Below are 21,188 nucleotides of genomic sequence, written 5' to 3' on the forward strand. Positions count from 1 at the left end.
CCTCGCTTCTAAATCAACCTAGAGTGATGACCCATTGGCAACTGTGACAGTCGCGCGAAGATATCATATGAAATAAATATTGTTCTCCGTTGAATGGCCTTCTTATCATGTGAATAGTAACTCTATTTTGAGTGAGAGGCTAGCTCGAGCCATATATGATAATGATATTGGCTTCTGAAGTCATAAATTGGGGAAATGATTAATCAAAGAATTCTCTGAGGGAGAATAACTATGGTCGGACATCATGTTACACGCCAGTCCAATGAAGGCATTGACAACAGACCAACACAATTATCATCACATGGGCATAGCTAGTTCCTCCAAGAGTTTATCTTGGAGTTGTTTAATTTTTGTGGAATGATGATCAGTCTAAACTCTGTATCATTGAAAAGAGCGTAGTTGATGCATTCATATGGAAGAGGAGTGTATAGATCCAAAGGAGAAGCAGATATACAGATTTTATGCGACTTTATCGGTATACCCCTGAAATTCGTACAAAATATCCCATACCACTCATCATGTCGTTTGTAAGAGAAGCAGCATCCATTCCCAGATTACCAGTCATGTTCTAGATCGTTCATGAAGTCAAAACCGCTTTTTTGCAAGACATGCGAGATTTTTACGAGGGATTGTTGATTCCTTCGCACATCTTGTCAAACTAGTGGTGTCGAATACCTATGGCAAGAAAGATGTCGTTTCATGTCTCACATCAAAACACATCAACACTACGAATCACCCTATCAGACGCCCATTCTACAAAATCAGAAACGTAGTTACGCATGAAACGGGGAGCCGAGAATTTTCGCACGCAGATGAGTCATAACTCAAGCTGCTCTCGAATGTCTGCGAGATCAGTTCTGATATGGCGGTCGTAGAGAGCGGAAGACATTGCATCTCACAGCCTATTTTGAGACAACGTGTAATCCGGCTGGAAGGACGACTCTGGCACTTTAAATACTTCCTCTGAATGCTGCACTTCGTGTTCCTGGCAGTAGGCGCATTTTGACTTCCCAAGGTGGGAAACACAGCCCGTAAATATGGCCAGGAGTTTTCTCAATCCCATGCGGGTTCAGTCTGCGCTTTTGAGGAAGGGGAATAACATGAAAGGGGACGTTATTATGCAGTCCCAGTCACATACACGAGGGTTGAGCGAATTTAAGGAGACAAAGTACATGTGATGCAAAGTGCAATACCTATGTCAGTTTACTCACTCAAACCCATTCTCACCCAAGGAACGCACATGAGACCTTAGCAGAAGAATTTCATGTCATAAAAATTCAAAAGATAAAGTAGCCATAGGTAAGAATCTCACAGGATTCTGGGTCTCCCATGGGATTGCGGTAAAATCATCATAAAAGCATGTATGATATCGAGCTTATGAGACTGGATTTTTAATAATCTTGCAAGAACACTGAAGAGCGACAAGTCATGGCAGAACTGCATCTTCATTTATTTATGGGACTTCGTAAATATGTGTAGTGCAGAGGTCATTGAGGAAGAATTGATGAGGCGAAAGTGAGGGCCGGGGGGGGGGGGAATTATGATCGTAAATATTGGCGCTGGTGCTGTGATTTGCTAGCCAATTTGCTGTTTATGAAAAGCTTGACGAATGATGACTCTTAGATGATCAAAAGGTCATGAAATTAATAGTTGTACAGTTTGCAACTATTTAGTTAGCACCTTTATACTTCGCGGTCCTATGTACAAGCCGACCCCGCACCCACACCGCGACTGTATTACGATCATCACCACTGTATACCCACTTCTCGATCCTCTCAGGCCAGCTCTCCCAGCCAAATAAGTCTACGGGTCCATCATCGAATGCTCCATCGCTGTTTCCCTCTTCGGCGACTGAACCGAGCCTGATCATCTGTGCATCCCATTCCTTTCCGACCTCAAAGCCTCCAACCTTATCTTCGAGTCCTACAACCGCAGCGCCGCCCCTTGTTGCAAGATACAATGCTTCTTCTGTTGAAAGTTTTGCCGAATCAGAGGTCTGAAATGCAAGATGCCGGCTGACCCATATCGATTGACGCACGTTCTCGAGGATCGATGGATGACAGCCGCCAGAAACATCGGTGCCAAGGCCGATGGTATGGCCTTCATCGAGCAAGTCACGAATGGGTGCGCACCCCGAGGTAATCGCCGTGTTCGATGCCGGGCAGTGACTGATCTTGCTCTTGCGGTCGAGAATGGTCTTGCGCTCCTCCGGCGTGAGATGTACACAATGCGCCAGAATAGTCTTGGGTGTAAGGAGACCATGTGTATCATATACGTCTGTGTAGTTTTTTGAGTCTGGGAAAAGTTGTTTTACCAGCTCGATCTCGCCTTTGTTCTCGGAGAGATGTGTTTGGATGTGGGAGTCTGCATCATTTGCCAACTTGCCTATGGCGGCAAGGCAATCTGATGTGCAAGACGGGGCGAATCGCGGGGTTATGATTGGCTTTACGATATGGCCGTTTGGATCAATGGAGCGAATGTAGTCGATGCTCGCTTTTGAGTCATTGAGACTACTCTCCGTGCTCTGATCTCTATAGTATTCAGGGCTCAGGTCGCTGTTCATGCACACTCTTCCAACGAGGGCTCTTTGACCTCGTTCCAGGCAGATATCAGCGAGAAGATTGGTGGCTGGAACATGAATGGTAGCGTAGTAGGCACATGTGGTAGTACCATGTGACAACGTCCGTGATACGAAGTTCTGGTAGCTCCGTTTGGCCGTTGGTAGGGAAGATAATGAGGATTCCATTGGAAATGTGTAAGTTTGTAACCAGTCAAGGAGAGTGGTCTTGCCAAAAAGACCTGTATTGGGATGTTGTGGCGCGTGAGTGTGTGTGTCGATGAAGCCTGGAAAGTAGAAGCCATCTCCCTCAATGCTAACCACATGTGCATCTGACCATCCTTCTCGCCGGCCTTTGATCTTTCCAATACTATCTTCTTCAGTGTTCTTCTCAACGAAAGCGATAATTCCATTCTCGTCGACTCCAATGGCCGCCCTTTCGCATATCTCGAGCTTGCCAAGCGACACGCTATGAACAAAGGGACCTGTGTAGATCGTCCTGGATATGGGTGCCGATGCAGCCATATTGATTGATCCGATACCCCAATATCAGAAGACTACTGACCTCAGAATCCCGACAGCGCGCAGACGATAAAATTAGTCACTCCAGATCAGGGGCGGGGGTCCAAGTAGTAAGTCTCCACTTATAACGTCAATTGTGTGTTGCCGCAAATCCTATCTGCGACCAACAACTTCCAACAAGGCACCACAAGTAAGATGAGCAGGGAGTTAAAGATAGTAGAAAATTCAATCAAGTGAGATGACATTGAGAGCGGGTATAGGATCTTTATCAATGCCGGAAGAAAGGTTGACCATTCAGGCTAGTCTCTCGCTAAATTTCTAGCACGTGGAGCGGACCGTCTCTATCGGAGAACGCCGACGGATATCAGCAGCACCAAAAGCGATACCAAATACGGGCAATCGGCAAGAATGTTATACAAGTGGGCGTCAGACCGTTTGATCATACATAAAATCTCTTGCACTGCCAAATCTGGCGCACATTTCGTCGCCAGCCTAAATCCTGGTGAACATCGCTCACGTTTGGGCATCTTTTGCTTCTGTCCATAACGCCGCCGTGACATCCAGATTCTGACCAAAACTTTTTGATTGATTGTTTGCTTTGGCATGCCGCAGTATCAGTATGACGACGCCACAGATGCCAAGGCATAGCACAATAAGTAATGCGGGCGGATGCTATTGCATCACAGGCTGTAGTCATGAATAGCCTGTGGTCCTTGTTCGTTGTAGTCTGGTCTGGTCATGTAGCCTTTGCTCTGTCCCTGATCTACCACGAAAATGACCTTTGCAGCTACCTGAGCGCCCAGGAATGCAGACTCGTCGTATCCCACTTCCTTAAATTCTGGGAAATACTCTGGTGGCTTGACAAATTTGATGGAAGTAGGTGTCTGGCCATGTGATGAGTGTGCATTGTGTGACATACCAGCCATCATTGAATTGCCGCCATGTGGAGTCATGTGCTGAGTCTGGGCGGTCGTGGCTGCAAATAGAAGTGGATTGACTTGCGATCCTCCATGAGGGCCAAGCTGGGGTTGTGGCGTGTTTGCGCCAGTCCCTGCAGGCGTTGAAATGTTTGATGGGATCTCTGATGTAAAAATGGTCGCTGAAGATGGCGAAATGAGGTACTTGGTCTGTAGTGCCTGTAGCAGTGCTTCCTTGAAGCCTATACACTAGTTAATCAATGTGTTCTTTGTGATTTGCTTGATTGAGACTTACCCCGTAGCTTTGAGCCGTTGCCACAGACGATCAACTGATCCCACAAATCACTTCGCTTACTGACATCGTCCACTGACGAAATCACTCGATGCACCGCATCAGCAATCTTTTCCAGTGTCCCGTCACTTGCTGTCAAAAATCTTTCGGTTCCCACTTCAATCTCACGCCTGATGGCACCTGTACGTTTGGTTGCAGAGCTGGGGTCGCCATTTCCGTTGGCCTCAACGGCCGAAGTGGGCTCTCCAGTCTCTCCGTTTTCCTGCCCTTTCCGGTTTGGGCCTTCATCCAGCGCGTTCTTCGCATCTGCCATATCTTGGGTATTAAGGTTCATGTTCTTGAGGGTATCCAGCAGCGCATGATCCTCATATAAAAAGGTGGCCTTTTCACGTCTTGAGTTTGGTAGTCGAACAGGCTTGTTAACTTCCGGAACCGGAACACCCTTCTTCTTCGCGTTGGCCTTTTCCTGCTTCTCTTTCTCTTTCTTTGCCAAATACTCATTCATCTTACCACCCGCCACAATGCTTGCGACGTCGAGCACGCCCTCATTTTCTTCAATTCCAAGATCTTCACCCACCTCGGTGTCTGCACCCGGGCCTCGTGGGACGTTACCAATAGCGGCTGCTGCTACAGGTCCCGAATCGGTAGCGCCCGTCGAAGCAGCAGCAGCAGGATTTGTGATGATGTCCTTTTCTGGGATATCCCCTGAGCCTGGCAGCGGCGTTCCAGTAGGTAGGATTTCACAAATGGGAGACCGCTTGAGTTGTTCGCACATGTCGCGATTGAGACCCTTGGACTTGAGTTTGGCAAGCAAGGTTTCCGTAAAAGCCTCGCCACCACATCCGCTCAATGAAACAACCCTGCCCTGAATGTGTGGGATGAACTCGCTGACTGCAGTAACATCCGTCTTCGCCTTTCCTACATCGATAACGGTCGCTGAATGTACACCATATGCCCACGTCGTCGCCAATGCTGCATCTAATAGACCGAAGGCAGGCGTTTTGAATTTCTCGAAAAAGAACTGAGTAAGCTTTTCGTGCTCTCGTGGAGTCCATGCTGGTTGCGCAACCAACAGTATGGCTGTGTGGAAGGGCGGGTTCAGGGTGTTGTAGACGTGCGACATGAGCGCAAAGAAACAGGGCCAGTCCACGATCCTGCCTTCTTGAATGGGCCATATCGCACCCTCCTCTGACACGCGGTCCTCCTCCCATATTATCTCCTCGTCTTCGCCTGATTTCCTCTCTGCGTCGGCCTCGTCGTTCTGTGCGCCTACCGCGACCGCCGGCTGGTCTTGTTTCCGCCGGATCTTATAGGGTTCGAATTCACCCTCTTTCTCCGCAGGAAACATACGCGACCGCACGCGTAACCGGGGCGGGGCGAAGGACTCCGGTAGGCCAAGCTGGGCTACCGTGGTTTCTGAGCCGGGCGCAATGATCTATCACTGTCAGCATTTGTGCGACTAAACTGTCTCAGGGAACAAAATATGCTTACAATGATCTGGTCATCTTTGAACGGTGGCATGCTGGGCCAATTGGGGGAGACTATGGGGCGCGGCGCAATGAGTAAAGTACCGATATGTCGCGAGGGAGGGAGAAAGGCTACGTGATGCGGATAAAGATAGCTCGCGAGATTGAAGCGATGGTACCTTCTGTTAGATCAGAAGCGACTTGCGAATTCGATGTATGGCGACCTTCAATTGCCCAGGCGGAGTGGAAGCTTGTCGCGCCGCGTTGGGACATGTGGTGCCAGGGCTGGAGCTGTTAGCCGCGAATGTTCGCGTCGCTAGAGCCAACTGCTTAGTCACCAGATTCAGCTAGTTCAGCCCACCTGTCACATGTTTGTTCCCACATACCTTAGTTAGTCTGGGTCATGTCAGCCATGTTCGCAGATCCCGCAACGTGCATGCAGAACGCAATATCATGGGAGTCTCGTCTTTGCATACATATCACGGCATTGGTGAGCAGGAAACACTCGTAATAGTCGGCACTCTGTTTTCGGAGACCAGGACCGGTAACTGAACTCTCCATCATGGCCAATATGCCGGCCCCAGAGGCCATCCATTCTCTGGCAGATAAATCAGCTGCCGCCGTCTCCAGTGTGGCAGAAGCTGCTGTGACCTCCATGGCTTCTGCAAAAGGTACCGAGGCTGCGTCCTCGACTACGTTTGGCTTGTTGGGACGCGTTATACTGTCTATTCTCGGTGTGCTGCCGACAATCTTGTACTGGGTCAGCTATACTATCCCAGCATGGCTGTTCACTCTGTTCTCCATGAGCTTGACCTTCACAATGAACTTTACCACACTGTAAGTTCCAACCCCCATTCCATGATGGTTTGCACAAGGATACTCTACCAATGCTAATCAAGCCTGTACAGGATGCTGCTAGTGGTGTTTGTCGTGTCGACAGTTAGTTACTTCGTGAGATATCGATACATGACCATGTACACACGTCTACCACAGGAGCCGCAGCGTGAGGAGCCCCAGGTAGAAGTCTTTCCTGATAGCGCCGAGACAGATTCGAAAAGGGGTCTCTCGAATTATCTCGACGAGTTCTTGAGTGCTATCAAAGTTTTCGGATATCTCGAACGTCCCGTCTTCCATGAACTTACACGCACCATGCAGACTCGTCGTCTTGTGGCTGGTGAGACTATTCTCCTCGAGGAAGAGAAGGGGTTCTGTCTCGTGGTAGATGGTCTTGTGCAGATTTTTGTCAAGTCGAATCGAGATAGCTCAGATTCTGATGAGGATGATAGCGGAGGTGGAGAATCCCCAGAGGGTTCTTCGCACCAGGGCCATCGTCAAGGATACCAGCTCTTGACTGAAGTCAAGAACGGTGCACCCATGACTTCGCTATTCTCGATTCTGTCGCTGTTTACTGAAGATGTCAAACTTCGCCACGATGAAGACGAGGACCCCGGTTCAAGCATACCAGAAACCCCACCTGGCCATATCAGACCCTCAGTGACCAGGACGAGCAGTTACGGGCCAGACGATTCGAGGCCGCATAGTCCTAATGGCATCTCGGCAGGCAATTTGCAGCATCGAAGAACATCAACCCTCAACAGTCCAACAGCCGGAGGTCGCCTCTCAAGTGTACCACCCCTTTCCCTAGATACAGATGGGTACAGCGATCGTCTGAAGCACACCAAGACACGAGCATCGCCACCTCGAACGGTAAAACCAAAGTCAGCTGCTCATCCTGACATCGTTGCGCGTGCAACTGTAGATACCACTATCGCTGTTATTCCCGCTACTGCATTCCGCCGTTTGACACGGATATATCCCAAAGCGACAGCGCACATTGTTCAAGTGATTATTACCCGGTTGCAGAGGGTCACTCTTGCTACCAGCCATTCCTACCTCAGTCTGACTAACGAAGTCCTCCGAACTGAGAAGCTGATGAACAAGTACACCACATATGATCTTCCAGGTTTTCTCCGGGATGCTCCACTTGAGCGACTCAAGGAGAAGTTCAACCAGGAGACGGAACGCATTGGTCTAGATGAGGGCATGAAGGGCATCGCATTGCACAACTCTGGAGCTGGTCGTCGACGCCGGTCTAGCGTTTCATTAAGGAGGGGAACAGCTGCAAAGGCTCGGCTTGCTGCTGCGCGTGGCGCTTCTATTGATATCACTGGTGAAAAGCTGGTCAACATGGCATCTCCACCACAGCAGACGATGGACTCGGGACCTCGCAACGATCGCATCAGTGCTGGTGACCTCCTGACCAACTCTCAAATGGCTCGTGGCACCGGTCGCTCTGGCAGAAGCAGCTTTTCACAGCCATACCAGCATGACCGCCGAGATGCTCGCACACCGTTAGACGCAAGTACTTTCAATCCCTTCGCCTCACCATCGTTACGGCCATCGGTACATCGACAAGAATCTATTGATGAAGCTACCGTGTTCAGAGAATCCATATTGCACTGCATGTTCAAAGCTATTGGCCTGACTAACTTTGAGAATTCTATGCCCCGGCCCACGGGATCCGTTGAGCAGTCACCACGACTAGTCTCATTCGATGCCAAGAGACAAAAAGCGTTCTTTACAAATGCATTTAGCTTTATCGATCCCTACGAAGCTTCGCGAGATGGCGATACGGAGTCTGTAGCCTCGGTTTCAGGCATGTCTGCAGCAAGCGTATCCAGCCCCTACAATATCACAGAAGAGATTGTAAACGATGTTGAAATCGTCTTCTTCCCAAAAGATGCTGTGCTTGTTGAGCAAGGTGAACGGAATCCTGGTTTGTACTATGTCATAGACGGGTTTCTAGATGTTAGTGTGGCTGTCGAGGATGAGAGCTCAGAGACCGATGTGTTTGGAACTCATCCTAACGGATCTGGATATACTGAGGAAGATCTCTTTGGACCTGAAATGAGGCAAAAAAATAAGGGCACATCTCTGCGCAACTCGGCAGACAGTGGAAAGAAGAAGCGCTCGCGGACGAGTCTCTTTATGACAAAACCAGGTGGTCTGGCTGGCTATCTCGGCACCATCTCCTCAAACCGATCATTTGTCGATGTCACGGCTAAGACTGATGTTTACGTCGGCTTTCTTCCACGCGCTTCCATTGAGAGGATCGTCGAACGCTATCCCGTTGTTCTCTTAACAATGGCTAAGCGTCTTACCAGTCTTCTACCGCGCTTGATCCAGCACATCGACTTTGCTCTCGAATGGGTTCAAGTCAATGCAGGACAGGTAATCTACAACCAGGGTGATGAGAGTGACGCCATCTACATCGTACTCAACGGACGTCTACGTGTTATTCGCGATGCTGAAAATAGTTCAATGAAAGTCATTGGCGAATACGGCCAAGGAGACAGTGTTGGTGAGCTAGAGGTCCTCACAGAGTCTGCGCGTCCAGGATCCTTGCATGCCATTCGCGATACTGAGCTCGCCAAACTCCCCAAGACATTGTTCAACAGCCTCGCTCTTGAACATCCTGGCATTACGATTAAAATCTCAAAAATGATTGCCTCCCGCATGCGAGCTTTGGTAGACGATCCGCTTCACGAGCAAAGTAAAGAACGAAGTGCGAAAGCCACACGAACGAATGTATCTTCCACGGTGAATCTGCGCACAGTGACAGTGCTGCCAGTCACTGCGGGTATTCCCGTTGTAGACTTTGCCAGCCGGCTTGTGAACGCGCTTACTCAGATCGGCATGCCTCGAGGCGTCGTTTCGCTCAATCAAGCTGCCATTTTGAATCATCTGGGACGCCACGCTTTCAATCGGATGGGCAAGCTCAAGCTTTCACAGTACCTTGCTGACCTGGAGGAGAGATATGGAATGGTCATATATGTAGCAGACACGCCCGTCAAATCGCCTTGGACTCAGACGTGTATCAACCAGGCCGATTGTATTCTGCTCGTCGGTCTGGCCGAGTCCTCTCCCAATATTGGAGAGTACGAACGGTTCCTGTTGACGACAAAGACGACTGCACGCAAGGAGTTGGTGCTGCTACACACGGAAAGGTACTGTCCCTCTGGTCTGACAAGGAAGTGGCTGCGCAATCGACCTTGGATCAATGGAAGTCACCATCATATCCAGATGTCGTTCCGTGCCACTGCCGAGCCAGTACACCATGTCGGAAGGCGCTTCGGAAAGACACTCAAGCAGAGAGTTCAGGTAATCCAGGCGGAGATACAAAAGTACACGTCTAGAAAAGTTCGCCAAACTCCGTTGTACTCGGCGGATACACCCTTCAAGGGCGACTTTCATCGACTTGGCAGGCGCATCTGTGGCAAATCAGTAGGGCTGGTGTTGGGAGGCGGAGGTGCACGAGGCATTTCACAAGTCGGTATCATTCGCGCACTTGAAGAAGCTGGCATACCCATCGACATTGTCGGCGGTACATCGATTGGCAGCTTCGTAGGTGCGCTGTATGCCTGGGACGCTGATGTTGTTCCCATGTATGGCAGAGCGAAGAAGTTTGCAGGACGTATGGGCAGCATGTGGAGATTTGCTTTCGACCTTACTTATCCTTCGTACGTATACTCGATTGCTACTGTAGCTCGATATGGCTAACTGGACCAGTGTCTCGTATACGACGGGTCACGAGTTCAACCGCGGTATCTTCAAGACATTTGGCAATTCCCAGATGGAAGACTTTTGGCTGGAATTTTATTGCAACACGACGAATATTAGCAAGTCACGATCAGAGATTCACACTTCAGGCTATGTCTGGCGGTACGTCCGGGCCTCGATGTCCCTTGCCGGTCTCTTGCCCCCGCTCTGCGACAATGGCAGCATGCTGTTAGACGGCGGGTATATTGACAACCTCACCGTCGCTCACATGAAGAGCCTTGGGGCGGACGTGATATTTGCCGTCGATGTGGGAAGCCTGGACGAAGACACACCACAGGCGTTTGGCGATTCCCTCTCCGGCTTCTGGGCCACACTGAACCGCTGGAATCCGTTTTCAAGCCACCCCAATCCTCCCACGCTGTCTGAGATCCAGTCTCGTCTTGCGTATGTGAGCAGTATCGATGCGCTGGAGCGGGCAAAGAATACACCGGGCTGTCGGTATATGCGGCCTCCGATTGATGCATACGGCACGCTGGACTTTGCCAAGTTTGAGGAGATTCACGATGTTGGGTACAAATACGGTATGTCGACCTATTACACAAGCGTGTATAATATGCATGGCTGATGATGGTATCCTACAGGCAAAGAATATCTAGCACAGTTGCGTGAGCAAGGCGTGTTGCCAGTGCCCGAGGAGACGGAGAAGGAAAGGAATCTCCGACGGACAATGGCTCCGCGACGGGCGAGCATTTAGTGTTCTTTTTTTTTTTTTGCCCAAGAAAGGCCGGGTTGGCGTGTGCGCCGTGTGCGGAGTAGTGGTAGAGTTTGGGGTGTGATGCAAGTGGGCTGCAGTGGATATCAGGTAATGGAATAGCAGGATTGGATGCTTAGTTTTACCCAATGTGACCTTTGTATGCAGGCGGGTGGTGTGGAGTAGGTAGCGGGTAGGTAGGAGTAGGGGGTAGGTGAGTATAGCGTACGCCTACCTATGCAAGGAAAAAGGTTGGGTGGTTGGTTGGACTGCTGGATTGGTGGGCTAACCAACTATCGCCTTGGTGGGGTGCGAGGGCGGTGGGCTGACAGGGATTGCCTTATCGATGTCTTGCCTGCCCGCCGTTTACGCGACGGATAACAACGGCCCTTGTTTGGTGTTGGAGAGAGCTCATGGACACACACACACACAGAGAGAGAGAGAGAGAGAGAGAGAGAGAGAGAGAGAGAGAGAGAGAGAGAGAGAGAGAGAGAGAGAAAGAGACCGAGCATGATGACATTAGAGAAAGCACGCGTTTGCATCTTCCCATAGTCGGCACGGTCACCGCTGCCTCCAATACTTTCTAGCGGCATGGCATGATTTTGACTTTCTCTTCCCTTTTCTTTTTGCAATCATCCATCTCTTTCTCATCAACCTTTCTTTCTCCACTCTAAGCTTGTTTACCTAGCTCAGACCGCAGAGACGACCACTGCTTTCCCTTGGTGGTGGCGAGCTCTTTCCCTCGCAGCAACAGACCTGCACTGCATTGCCACCCAAACCATTGTTCCACAAAGAGAATAATCGAACATCTGCGGGAGAGAATTTCAGACTTTTTCTGGGGCTCCTCCCCTTGACATTCCTTCCCCTCATTCACACAGCCAAAATGCGCACAGCATGCCTCAGGGCTGCCAGTTCGGCCAGCAGACTCGCCCGCTCCACCTGCGTCGCCCAGCTCTCACGTCCCCAACTGGCAGGAAGCTCTCCGCGCGCAATTGCCTCCAAATCAGCGCAGCATCTGCAGAAACGCGCATTCCAGCAGAATGCTACTCCGGCCAGCCAGGCTGCAGCAGCGGCTGTGGAGGCAGCAGACGATGTCTTCGATACGCCGCCCCAGCAACTCTCGTCTGCGAAACCGATCGAAGCGCTCGATACATTTCCCCGACGACACATTGGACCCTCTGCAGAGTCGACAGCGGCCATGCTGAGGGCACTGGACCCACCCGCCGCCAGTCTGGATGAGTTTGTCAAGCAGGTCATTCCCGCCGATATCCTCTCCTCGCGCGAGATCAAGATTGGCAAACTGAGCCAACACCACAAGGGCAAGTGGCAGAGCGACGGCGTGCCTGAATCTGTCTTTCTCAAGAATGCGAAGAGGATCATGGACCAGAACAAGCCAGGCAAGAGTCTAATCGGCCAGGGATACTATGGCACCAAAGTGCCAGAGGTCATCAAGAGAAATGTGTTCGAGAACCCTCAGTGGTACACCAGCTACACACCCTACCAGCCTGAGATCAGTCAGGGAAGACTGGAGAGTCTGCTCAACTTCCAGACCATGGTGTCGGACTTGACGGGCCTCAGCATTGCGAATGCGTCAGTGCTGGATGAATCGACTGCGGCGGCAGAAGCCATGACAATGAGCATGGGAATGATGCCATTGAGCAAGCAGAAGAGCAAGAACAAGACCTTCCTGGTCAGTGAGCGCTGTCACCCCCAGACGCTGGCTGTGCTGTACTCGCGCGCCGAGGGCTTCGGTATCAAGATTGAGGTGGCGGATGTGTTGAAGGACAACAGTAAGAGGGTCGAGGAGCTGGGACAGGACCTCGTGGGTGTACTGGCACAGTACCCTGACACAGAAGGCGGGGTCAACGACTTCCGCGGTTTGGCAGACAAGGTTCACAAGACGGGTGCGTTGTTCAGCGTGGCGACAGATCTTCTGGCGCTTACGCTGCTCACACCCCCTGGCGAGTTTGGCGCGGATATCGCGTTCGGAAACGCGCAGCGCTTTGGTGTGCCGTTTGGGTTTGGTGGACCGCATGCTGCCTTTTTCGCGTGTGACGACAAGTACAAGCGCAAGATTCCCGGACGCTTGATCGGCCTGTCGAAGGATAGGTTGGGCAACCCGGCGGCGAGGCTGGCGCTACAAACCAGGGAGCAGCACATTCGTCGTGAAAAGGCGACGAGCAACATCTGTACGGCACAGGCGCTGCTGGCAAATATGAGTGCCATGTATGCCGTCTATCACGGACCGAATGGACTTCAGCAGATCGCGAAGCAGGTTCTTGCGAAGGCGAGACTTGTACAACAGGCGCTTGTTGCCAATGGGTTCAGGACTGGACAGCGCGGGAAGTTGGACAATGCACCAGTTCTGTTTGACACCTTTGTGGTTGAGACAGGGGACAAGACAGACTCCATCATGGCTGATCTCGAACGTCGACAGATTCTCGTCAGGCGAATCGATGACAAGCACATTGGCATCTCCGTCGACGAGACCACCACTTCTGCGACCATCACCAATCTGCTTCAGCCATTCAGGGAGATTGGCAACGGAGACAACACGTCCTTCACCGAAGACGTCAACATTGAGCTCCCAGAGCCTTTTAAGCGCACGAGTGAATTCCTCACACATCCCGTCTTCAACTCGCACCACTCTGAAACCGAACTCCTTCGTTATATCAACCATCTCGCATCCAAAGACCTGTCTCTTGTTCACTCTATGATTCCTCTTGGGTCCTGCACCATGAAGCTGAACGCCACTTCAGAAATGGCCCCCGTCTCCTTTGAGACAGTATCCAATCTTCACCCCTTCCTGCCTCTCGATCGTGCCAAGGGCTACACCGAGATGATCAAGCAGCTCGAAGACGATCTGGCCGACATCACTGGCTTCCACTCTATCTCCCTCCAGCCCAACTCCGGCGCTCAAGGCGAGTTCACGGGTCTTCGTGTAATCCGGAAGTACCTCGAACAGCAGCCGGGCAAGAAGCGCGACATCTGCCTTATTCCTGTATCTGCACACGGCACCAACCCTGCTAGTGCTGCCATGTGCGGCATGCGCGTTGTGCCCATCAAATGCGACACTGCGACCGGTAACCTCGACATGGCCGACTTGCAAGCAAAATGTGAGAAGCACAGTGAGGAACTGGGAGCCTTCATGGTCACATACCCCTCTACATTTGGCGTCTTTGAGCCAAACGTAAAAGCTGCCTGTGACTTGATCCACAAACACGGCGGACAAGTGTACATGGACGGCGCAAACATGAATGCGCAGATTGGGCTCTGCTCCCCCGGCGAGATTGGTGCCGATGTATGCCATCTCAACCTCCACAAGACATTCTGCATCCCCCACGGAGGAGGCGGGCCAGGCGTCGGTCCCATCGGCGTCAAGGAACACCTATCTCCCTTCCTGCCAGGACACTTGCGGGGTGAAACAGGCGGAGCGCAAGCCATTCACCCCGTCTCTGGCGCCGCATGGGGCTCCGCCTCCATTCTCCCCATCTCATGGGCCTATATCAAAATGATGGGAAGCGTCGGCCTCACCCAAGCCACTAAAATCACCCTCCTCAACGCAAACTACATCCTCAGCCGCTTGAAACCGCACTACCCCATCCTCTACACCAATGCTGAAGGTCGCTGCGCCCACGAATTCATTCTAGACATCCGCCCCTTCAAGGAATCCTGCGGCATCGAAGTCATCGACGTGGCTAAGCGTCTGCAAGACTACGGCTTCCACTCGCCCACCATGTCCTGGCCTGTCGCCAACACACTGATGATTGAGCCGACCGAGTCCGAGTCAAAGGCCGAGTTGGATCGTTTCTGCGACGCCCTGATTGCGATTCGACAGGAGATTCGCGAGGTCGAGGAGGGCAAGCAGCCGCGCGAGGGTAATGTGCTCAAGATGAGTCCGCATACACAGCAGGATCTCATTCTGGGTGAGTGGCAGAGGAGTTATTCGAGGGAGAAGGCGGCCTATCCGTTGCCCTGGTTGAAGAGTAAGAAGTTTTGGCCCAGTGTCGCACGCTTGGACGATGGTATGTTTTTTCACTTTGCTTTCTTGTTTCTCTTGACCCCTTGTTTCCTCTGAATCAGTACATGTGCTAACTCCCCACTCTAGCATACGGCGACACAAACCTCTTCTGCACCTGTGCCCCCGTCGACGGAGACGCAGGCGACATCACGGGTGCCGCCGCACCTACACCTACCTGAAAATCCCCAATGACATGACACACAGTCGTCACACCCAACAAGTTCCTGTATACTTGAAATGGGCAGATCATGTGGCTGCGTTTATTCAAGAGTTTTTCTTTTTTTCGACGACACTTTCAACAATACGATTACGACATCCTTGACCCCCTTTACCCTTGGCGCCCCCTCCCCCTACCACCCTTGAAGCGATGGTGTTTTAGGCGTTTTCTTCTTCTTTCATTTCTTAGGATATTTTTTAGTCATGGTCGTTTTGGTTATATAAAGGGGTTTTTATTCAACATGGGAACGATCTTCAACGATTGTTTTGGTGGAAAAGGGGGCGAAGGGCGGGTTATGAAATGCTAAAGGGAGCTTGCATTTGGGATGGGATTACGGGTCTGGAGGGCTGGCTGGGCGAGGGGAGGGATAGATAGAGATGAAGATGAAGATGAAGATGAAGATGATGAATGAATTTTCAACATGACTGGACAGGACAGAGAAGTATCCCAACACTATTGTGAGAGATTAGGCGTGACGATGTGGTGCTTGAGTTTTTGAAATGAAGTTCAGAGTTTAGAGTTTACATGTTTTTTTTTTGCTTTTGGTGCATGTCATGGTAGGGTAATTGAATTCAGTCCTGTCTGGTGTGAATCTTGCTTCCTGTCCTACATTTTGCCACATTATTGAATACCTCCCCCTCCCCCACCACCTACCACAATGGCGATTTGTAATCTACAATCTGAGCAAGGAAATAACCTCACGTATCTCCGTGCATGTCCCCACATCCCACATCTCGCACCCAGCATCCAGCATAATGCGCAAACTCCAACCTCCCACACCACCCCATCCAAGGTGCGAGAGATTCCGTTTCGCGTCTTTGGCGTCGAAACTCGAACAGCATAGCATAGCAGGGCTGGAACAGGGTGTCTCGTTGGTTGTTGGGGTGCCATTATGCTTCGACTCGGCAGACCGCATGTTTTGAATCCCTTGTGTTGCTGGGAACTGAAGGTACAGTATAGTATGTAGCAGGAGTACCGATACTTGGTATGGGAGGCATATTGACGGAGCCCAGCTGGGGTTGCGTTGAAGAAGAAACAGAGACCTGTGAAAGAGAGGCTCGGATCATGCAATCAGGCGTCTGGCTGAAGTGCTCATAGGCCTGGAAACTTGCGAGGAGGCCATTGGGCAACGGAAGTCTCGTCAACCATTCAGAATCCCACCCTGGCGTGACTTCTTCACTCTCAGAGGCGTGATAGGAGCACGCCTTGGTCACCCCCAGCATGTCCCAAAGGCCTTTTTGCACCCGGCACCGCAATACTCCTCACTGCTGCCACAATTGTCATATTGCTTGGGTCCAGGTTAGCAGTATTCTCTTACCAAATGGGCAATAGACTCACCGAGCAGCATTGTCCGTAAACACTACCAGCGCAGGTAGATTTCGATTTCTCTCCACCTGCCATGATGCGTTGGTAATTGTTGAGAGCGAGGCAAACAATCAGAGTGATGCGGGATCATGCAACTCCACTGTTTACATTTCACCACTTAATATGAGTGGTTCAAGGGCGGACTGAAATTACTCACAAGCGGCATCTGGAGATATTTGAAGAGAGCCTTGCTCTGATCCGTGATTTGGATTCGGTTTGTCAAGAATGGTCATTGGACCAACGCTATTAACGCCTGTTGGATATTGGTTTAAATGTCAGAATATGGTGTACATGCCAGTTTTGAAACCCAGGGTGACTACTTTTGGAAGTTGTCTTATAATATAATAGATGACTTGACTTACACGTCTCAAAGTGAATGTCCGCACCAGCATCACAGCTTAGTGTGGGGTCACCAGGTTTAGGTCCAGACTCCAAGTAAGCATTCTTGCACCCTGTATGATCGCAAGATGCCGTACGACATCCCTTGTGTTCGTGACCAGGCACAAACATCTTCACTCCCCCTTGGATAAGGGGGCAGAAGCGAGGACTGGTCGCCTCGGCACCTTTGTCACAATCAACCAGACTGAGATCGTACCACAGCGTCCCCGTAGCAGAAGAATGGAGATTGTACTCTGCTTGCAGAATCCCGGCTGGAGCCACTCGGTACTCGGGGACGTCGCGGACTTTGATGGACATGCCACCCTGCGCGCCGTCGGTGTTTAGCAGCTGGTGGATTACGAATCCGCCACTCGGCACGGTAACAGCCTGGTGGTCTTCACCAGCGAAACCGTTTCCAACCTCGAAGAAGTATATGGGGTAGGTGCAGTGGTTGATGAATTTGATGATGTTAGCAGCCCGTGCGGTGGCTGTCAGGCTGGCAGCGAGAAGGAGCAATAGCAGCAGGGAAGGCATCTTTGAAAGACGGCTTGCTGATGATAGTTGGAAAAATGAAAAAGGAGTGTGTTTTTTAAGATATCAGACAAAACGATCGTGGTACCCACTTACAAGGGCAACAAGGAGAAGGTGTGTTTGAAATGAAAGACAAAAAGAGAAAGAGGAAAGTCTGTAAGTTATAGGTCTCGCATGCCATCAGTCTCCATGGTTCGGTCGTGTAGTAGCATCTAATTAGTCCCCACCCTCAACAATTCTGTCCCAAGCAAGACTGTAGTATACGCATACTGGTAAAAGTATTGTTCATGTTATCAGTGTGTGGTTGTTGATTTATCCTCGTAAGCATGCGTCATGGTTCATGCGTCTTAGGGGAAAACAGTAGTCTGACCATCCATGGGCAATAAGGGAAAGTATGTAGTTCTGGATTTATCGACTTTGCGGTGACGGATCATAGCAGTAGGTGTGCTAATTTGTTGAGAACTGGTTTACGCGTACGACCTGATATTGCAAGAGGAAATTGTAGAACAGGAATCTAGAATTCCAAGTTAACAAATTGTAAAAGGATGCCACAGCATTCTGTGCGGGTATGCTTGCATTAGTCTTACTTTTTCAACGGTAGAGCAGTACCGAGCTTCCAGCCGCACTGCAGCTAAGTCGGCTGGTAGGGCAGACACATGTGTATACAGGAACACCATGGCTATCCAGCTAAGTGTAAATCTGGGCTAGCCGTACTCTAGAAGCTCAACCCATGCCATAAACTGTGGTACGCGTCGTTCTTGTTGGTCTCGAGAACATTGTCTTTGTGTGATTCATGCAGGCCTTGTCCGAAAATGGAAATCCAGACACCTGCTCTGTTGTACGCTTGAGTGTTTTGTGGTTGGGAGTGAAAAACTAGACGGAAGTGAATTGGGTGGTTGGGGGTGAAAAACTAGACAGAAGTGAAGTGCATAGTCGGGAAAAATGAGCTGTAGGCATCATGGATGGGCAGGGCCGCCGCTTCCTCCACGACACGAGCAAGAGTCCACGACTTCCAATTCATCGAGGAAGTCGCGGTAGTAGGTTCTCTTTACTATCACCACGAAGCAACAACTGGGTGAGGTTCATCGCAACGACCAACATCATATTCGTGTGCAGAACTACCAGGGTATATAAAATCCAGGTCCCCAAATGAGATTAGACCAATTTTGCGTGACTGAAGACTGCTCGCCCACTACCGTAACGCCATGCATGCTTGCAAAATAGAAAGGGAATAATGAAAGATGATGCCAACGCCCTTGGATGCCATGCAGAGTTCAATCTGAAACCCCCCACCCCACCCCCCTCCTTGAAACGCCCCATTTATGACACATTTGGTCTATATCTGCGACCCTAAGCAGTGGGAAGCTTTGTGCGGTCAGCGCCCTTTTTTTCGACCCAGTCTTGCTGGATGATCTTGTCTTGGGCAGTAAACATGAGCTTGTACGCCGTTCGAATCGTACCGTCGCTGACTTCGACAGCAGCACCAATCTCCTTTGGTGTCTTTGGATGGCCCATGATGTGCGATACGAGATAAAGACAGGCACCGGCGATGGAGAGCGGCGAGCGTCCAGCTGCAATGCCTTCGCGTGATACGACTTCAGCACACTGCTCGGCGACGATCTGGACATTGGTGCCAAGGCCAAGTTTGGCACAGGCGCGAGGCATGAGCATGGCAGCGCTGGTGCTCCTGTTCTCGTCGGTGGAGAGAAGATTGGTCGTATCCATGACCGCTCCGTTCCCTGCAACTGTGGGACCCGTCTTTTCCTTTTGAGTCTTTTGTAGATAGGCCTCGAGGGCCTTGAATGTGCGACCCACCTCCTTCTTAGATACGTTGGTCATCTTGAAAATCTCGCGGAAGCTGCGCTGTTGGCGATGCTGGCGACAGGCAATGAAGATGCAGCCGGCAATGATGGCGTCCTGCGACTTGCCCTTGAAGAGCTTGACATCATCCGTCATCTTGAAGAGGTATTTGGCTGTCTCTGCCGTAGTCTTATTGATGTTTTGGGAGTCGCACAGGGTACTGATCTGGCCATAGGCGGCCTGCAGTGCCTTATTGGCCTTGTCATGGTTCGACTTATTGTGTGCGCGCGACAACTCTCGCACTCGCAGGCCACCGTCTCCAAAGCCAATCTCGGTGGCCAGCTGGGAGCCGTGGAGCAGCGGGTTGGCAGCGTCACCGATACGAGAGGGGTCATCGTTGCCCTGGTCGTCGTTTGAGAAGGTACGCCACTCGGAGCGAGTGTCGATGATCCTGTCAGCGAGAACGCGGCCGCAGGAGCCGCAGATGGTGTCACCGGCGCTGAACTCTTCGACGAGGTTTGGGGGCGACTCCTGGCAGTCTGGGCAGATGAGGTGGACATTTAGGTTTTCCTGCCACTCCTCGTCAACGACGGGGGCAGGTGCCTCCTCGTACACCTCTCCAGGCGAGAGCAGGCGGCCGTCTGGAGCGTAAGACATGATGGAGTCAGTTTTGGGGAGGCAAAGGGTTGTTCTATATTCTCTATATGGTTTGCTATATGCAGGCGTGCGTCTAGAAAACTCGAGCGCGACCGTGTCCGTTTGGTAGGCGGGCGCAGTCGAGTGTAGTGTCGAGGACGAGAAATGGCAGAGGGGTGGGGAGGAGGGGGGGGGGAGAGGTAAGTAAGAGGGAACAAGTGCTGAGGAGGAGGATGGGAAACCTTAGGCGCGGCCCCCAGGCGGCGACCGCCAAGAGGAGTGATGGCGCCAACCGCTTTCGTCCGCGGCTCGAGCTGTGGTTTTTGTCAATGGATCAACCGAACCTTTGATCCCGAAGCCTCCCATTGACAGCTCCCACATCTCAAGACATCAACACCATGATTGCGCAATCCATCAGGGCCTCGGTACGCTCCTCTCACCCATTTCCCATGGCATGCCACTGACCCCAAAGCAGCGCCAGGCGCTCGTACGCGCCGCCCGCCAGCAGCCATGCTACGTCGCCCGCCGCACCTTCATCACCCCCTCGGCCGTTCGCTCAGGTGACTTCATCCCCCATGCGCTCGCACCTGGCCAGTACTGACCCAATTGGTACAGCCGACCTGGTGCAGGACCTCTACCTCCGCGAGCTCAGGAACTACAAGGTCCCGCAAGTCAAGCCCACAGACGCAGAGGGCCACGTCCAGACCTTTACCATGCCCAAGGCCCCCGCTTCCCCCGAAGAGACGGACATTGCCAACGAGTTGAAGGCGTATGAGACGCAGGCGGTGGAGGTTGAAGGTGCATCTTCGAGCGAGGACGGCGCTGTGCTGCCGTCGGAGGACTGGTTCGAGGAGGAGGACGAGAGCATCACCACGCCCGGTGCCACGCACTAGAGGAAGAAGCATTGTCCATATGAGGGAGCATTTGTACCAAAAGACTAGCCATTGTGTCAATAGTACGGGGCAATAAAGCAATCATGCATCTCCGGTATATCCCCATGGAATACAAATCACGTGATATTGAGGCACGGCCCTCATAGGGTGTGGCCGTGGGCGGCTTGATTGAGAAAACAACGACCAGCCATCTACATGCATTTCATAGCAACGCACACAGTAGCATTCGGGAATCATCTTTGTTAGATGGAAAGGACACGACACAGACGTAACCAAGAGTGA

The 21,188-nt window shown here is 51.4% G+C and overlaps 9 protein-coding genes across 9 annotated transcripts; 4 read left to right on the forward strand and 5 right to left on the reverse strand.

Moving 5' to 3' along the window:
* Positions 1–1,669: 1,669 nt before the first annotated feature.
* Positions 1,670–3,082, reverse strand: IAQ61_002768 (uncharacterized protein; the record flags this gene model as incomplete). The annotated part of the gene is made up of 1 exon (XM_066095689.1): positions 1,670–3,082. The coding sequence occupies one exon, from the start codon at positions 3,080–3,082 to the stop codon at positions 1,670–1,672; it is 1,413 nt and encodes a 470-aa protein (XP_065954525.1).
* A 223-nt stretch (positions 3,083–3,305) lies between these two features.
* On the reverse strand, positions 3,306–6,021 carry IAQ61_002769 (uncharacterized protein). The gene is made up of 3 exons (XM_003843449.2): positions 5,780–6,021; positions 4,292–5,723; positions 3,306–4,238 (listed from the first exon to the last, which is right to left on the reverse strand). Exons 1-3 carry the CDS (start codon positions 5,807–5,809, stop codon positions 3,760–3,762), a joined length of 1,941 nt encoding a protein of 646 aa, XP_003843497.1. The 5' UTR covers positions 5,810–6,021; the 3' UTR covers positions 3,306–3,759.
* Positions 6,022–6,316: 295 nt separating this feature from the next.
* Positions 6,317–11,068, forward strand: NTE1 (phosphatidylcholine and lysophosphatidylcholine phospholipase; the record flags this gene model as incomplete). The annotated part of the gene is made up of 4 exons (XM_003843448.2): positions 6,317–6,591; positions 6,663–10,274; positions 10,324–10,895; positions 10,956–11,068. 4 exons carry the CDS (start codon positions 6,317–6,319, stop codon positions 11,066–11,068), a joined length of 4,572 nt encoding a protein of 1,523 aa, XP_003843496.1.
* Positions 11,069–11,948: 880 nt separating this feature from the next.
* On the forward strand, positions 11,949–15,884 carry IAQ61_002771 (uncharacterized protein; the record flags this gene model as incomplete). The annotated part of the gene is made up of 2 exons (XM_003843447.2): positions 11,949–15,090; positions 15,174–15,884. The coding sequence occupies 2 exons, from the start codon at positions 11,949–11,951 to the stop codon at positions 15,263–15,265; spliced, it is 3,234 nt and encodes a 1,077-aa protein (XP_003843495.1). The 3' UTR covers positions 15,266–15,884.
* A 77-nt stretch (positions 15,885–15,961) lies between these two features.
* Positions 15,962–16,147, forward strand: IAQ61_002772 (uncharacterized protein; the record flags this gene model as incomplete). Its single annotated transcript, XM_066095690.1, has 1 exon — positions 15,962–16,147. One exon carries the CDS (start codon positions 15,962–15,964, stop codon positions 16,145–16,147), a length of 186 nt encoding a protein of 61 aa, XP_065954526.1.
* A 46-nt stretch (positions 16,148–16,193) lies between these two features.
* Positions 16,194–16,704, reverse strand: IAQ61_002773 (uncharacterized protein; the record flags this gene model as incomplete). The annotated part of the gene is made up of 2 exons (XM_066095691.1): positions 16,194–16,508; positions 16,642–16,704. 2 exons carry the CDS (start codon positions 16,702–16,704, stop codon positions 16,194–16,196), a joined length of 378 nt encoding a protein of 125 aa, XP_065954527.1.
* A 113-nt stretch (positions 16,705–16,817) lies between these two features.
* IAQ61_002774 (uncharacterized protein) lies at positions 16,818–18,888 on the reverse strand (the record flags this gene model as incomplete). Its single annotated transcript, XM_066095692.1, has 3 exons — positions 18,165–18,888; positions 17,031–18,091; positions 16,818–16,921 (listed from the first exon to the last, which is right to left on the reverse strand). The coding sequence occupies exons 2-3, from the start codon at positions 17,578–17,580 to the stop codon at positions 16,818–16,820; spliced, it is 654 nt and encodes a 217-aa protein (XP_065954528.1). The 5' UTR covers positions 17,581–18,091; positions 18,165–18,888.
* A 39-nt stretch (positions 18,889–18,927) lies between these two features.
* On the reverse strand, positions 18,928–20,034 carry IAQ61_002775 (uncharacterized protein; the record flags this gene model as incomplete). The annotated part of the gene is made up of 1 exon (XM_003843445.1): positions 18,928–20,034. The coding sequence occupies one exon, from the start codon at positions 20,032–20,034 to the stop codon at positions 18,928–18,930; it is 1,107 nt and encodes a 368-aa protein (XP_003843493.1).
* Positions 20,035–20,234: 200 nt separating this feature from the next.
* On the forward strand, positions 20,235–21,061 carry IAQ61_002776 (uncharacterized protein). Its single transcript, XM_003843444.2, has 3 exons — positions 20,235–20,438; positions 20,489–20,573; positions 20,629–21,061. Exons 1-3 carry the CDS (start codon positions 20,412–20,414, stop codon positions 20,904–20,906), a joined length of 390 nt encoding a protein of 129 aa, XP_003843492.1. The 5' UTR covers positions 20,235–20,411; the 3' UTR covers positions 20,907–21,061.
* Positions 21,062–21,188: the final 127 nt, after the last annotated feature.

This window comes from Plenodomus lingam (assembly GCF_022343315.1).
Source record: "Plenodomus lingam strain CAN1 chromosome Unknown contig_14, whole genome shotgun sequence".
NCBI classification, from domain to species: domain Eukaryota; kingdom Fungi; phylum Ascomycota; class Dothideomycetes; order Pleosporales; family Leptosphaeriaceae; genus Plenodomus; species Plenodomus lingam.

What these genes read in the sequence shown, in the direction of transcription:
- IAQ61_002769 (XM_003843449.2), bottom strand. Translation starts at nt 5,809, where the DNA reads ATGCCACCGTTCAAAGATGACCAGATCATT. An exon ending in TCAAAGATGACCAGATCATT is followed by an intron (nt 5,724 to 5,779) that starts GTAAGCATATTT and finishes TGACAGTGATAG; the next exon opens with ATCATTGCGCCCGGCTCAGA. An exon ending in CAACGGCTCAAAGCTACGGG is followed by an intron (nt 4,239 to 4,291) that starts GTAAGTCTCAAT and finishes ACTAGTGTATAG; the next exon opens with GCTTCAAGGAAGCACTGCTA.
- IAQ61_002776 (XM_003843444.2), top strand. Translation starts at nt 20,412, where the DNA reads ATGATTGCGCAATCCATCAGGGCCTCG. An exon ending in CGCAATCCATCAGGGCCTCG is followed by an intron (nt 20,439 to 20,488) that starts GTACGCTCCTCT and finishes ACCCCAAAGCAG; the next exon opens with CGCCAGGCGCTCGTACGCGC. An exon ending in CCCCTCGGCCGTTCGCTCAG is followed by an intron (nt 20,574 to 20,628) that starts GTGACTTCATCC and finishes CAATTGGTACAG; the next exon opens with CCGACCTGGTGCAGGACCTC.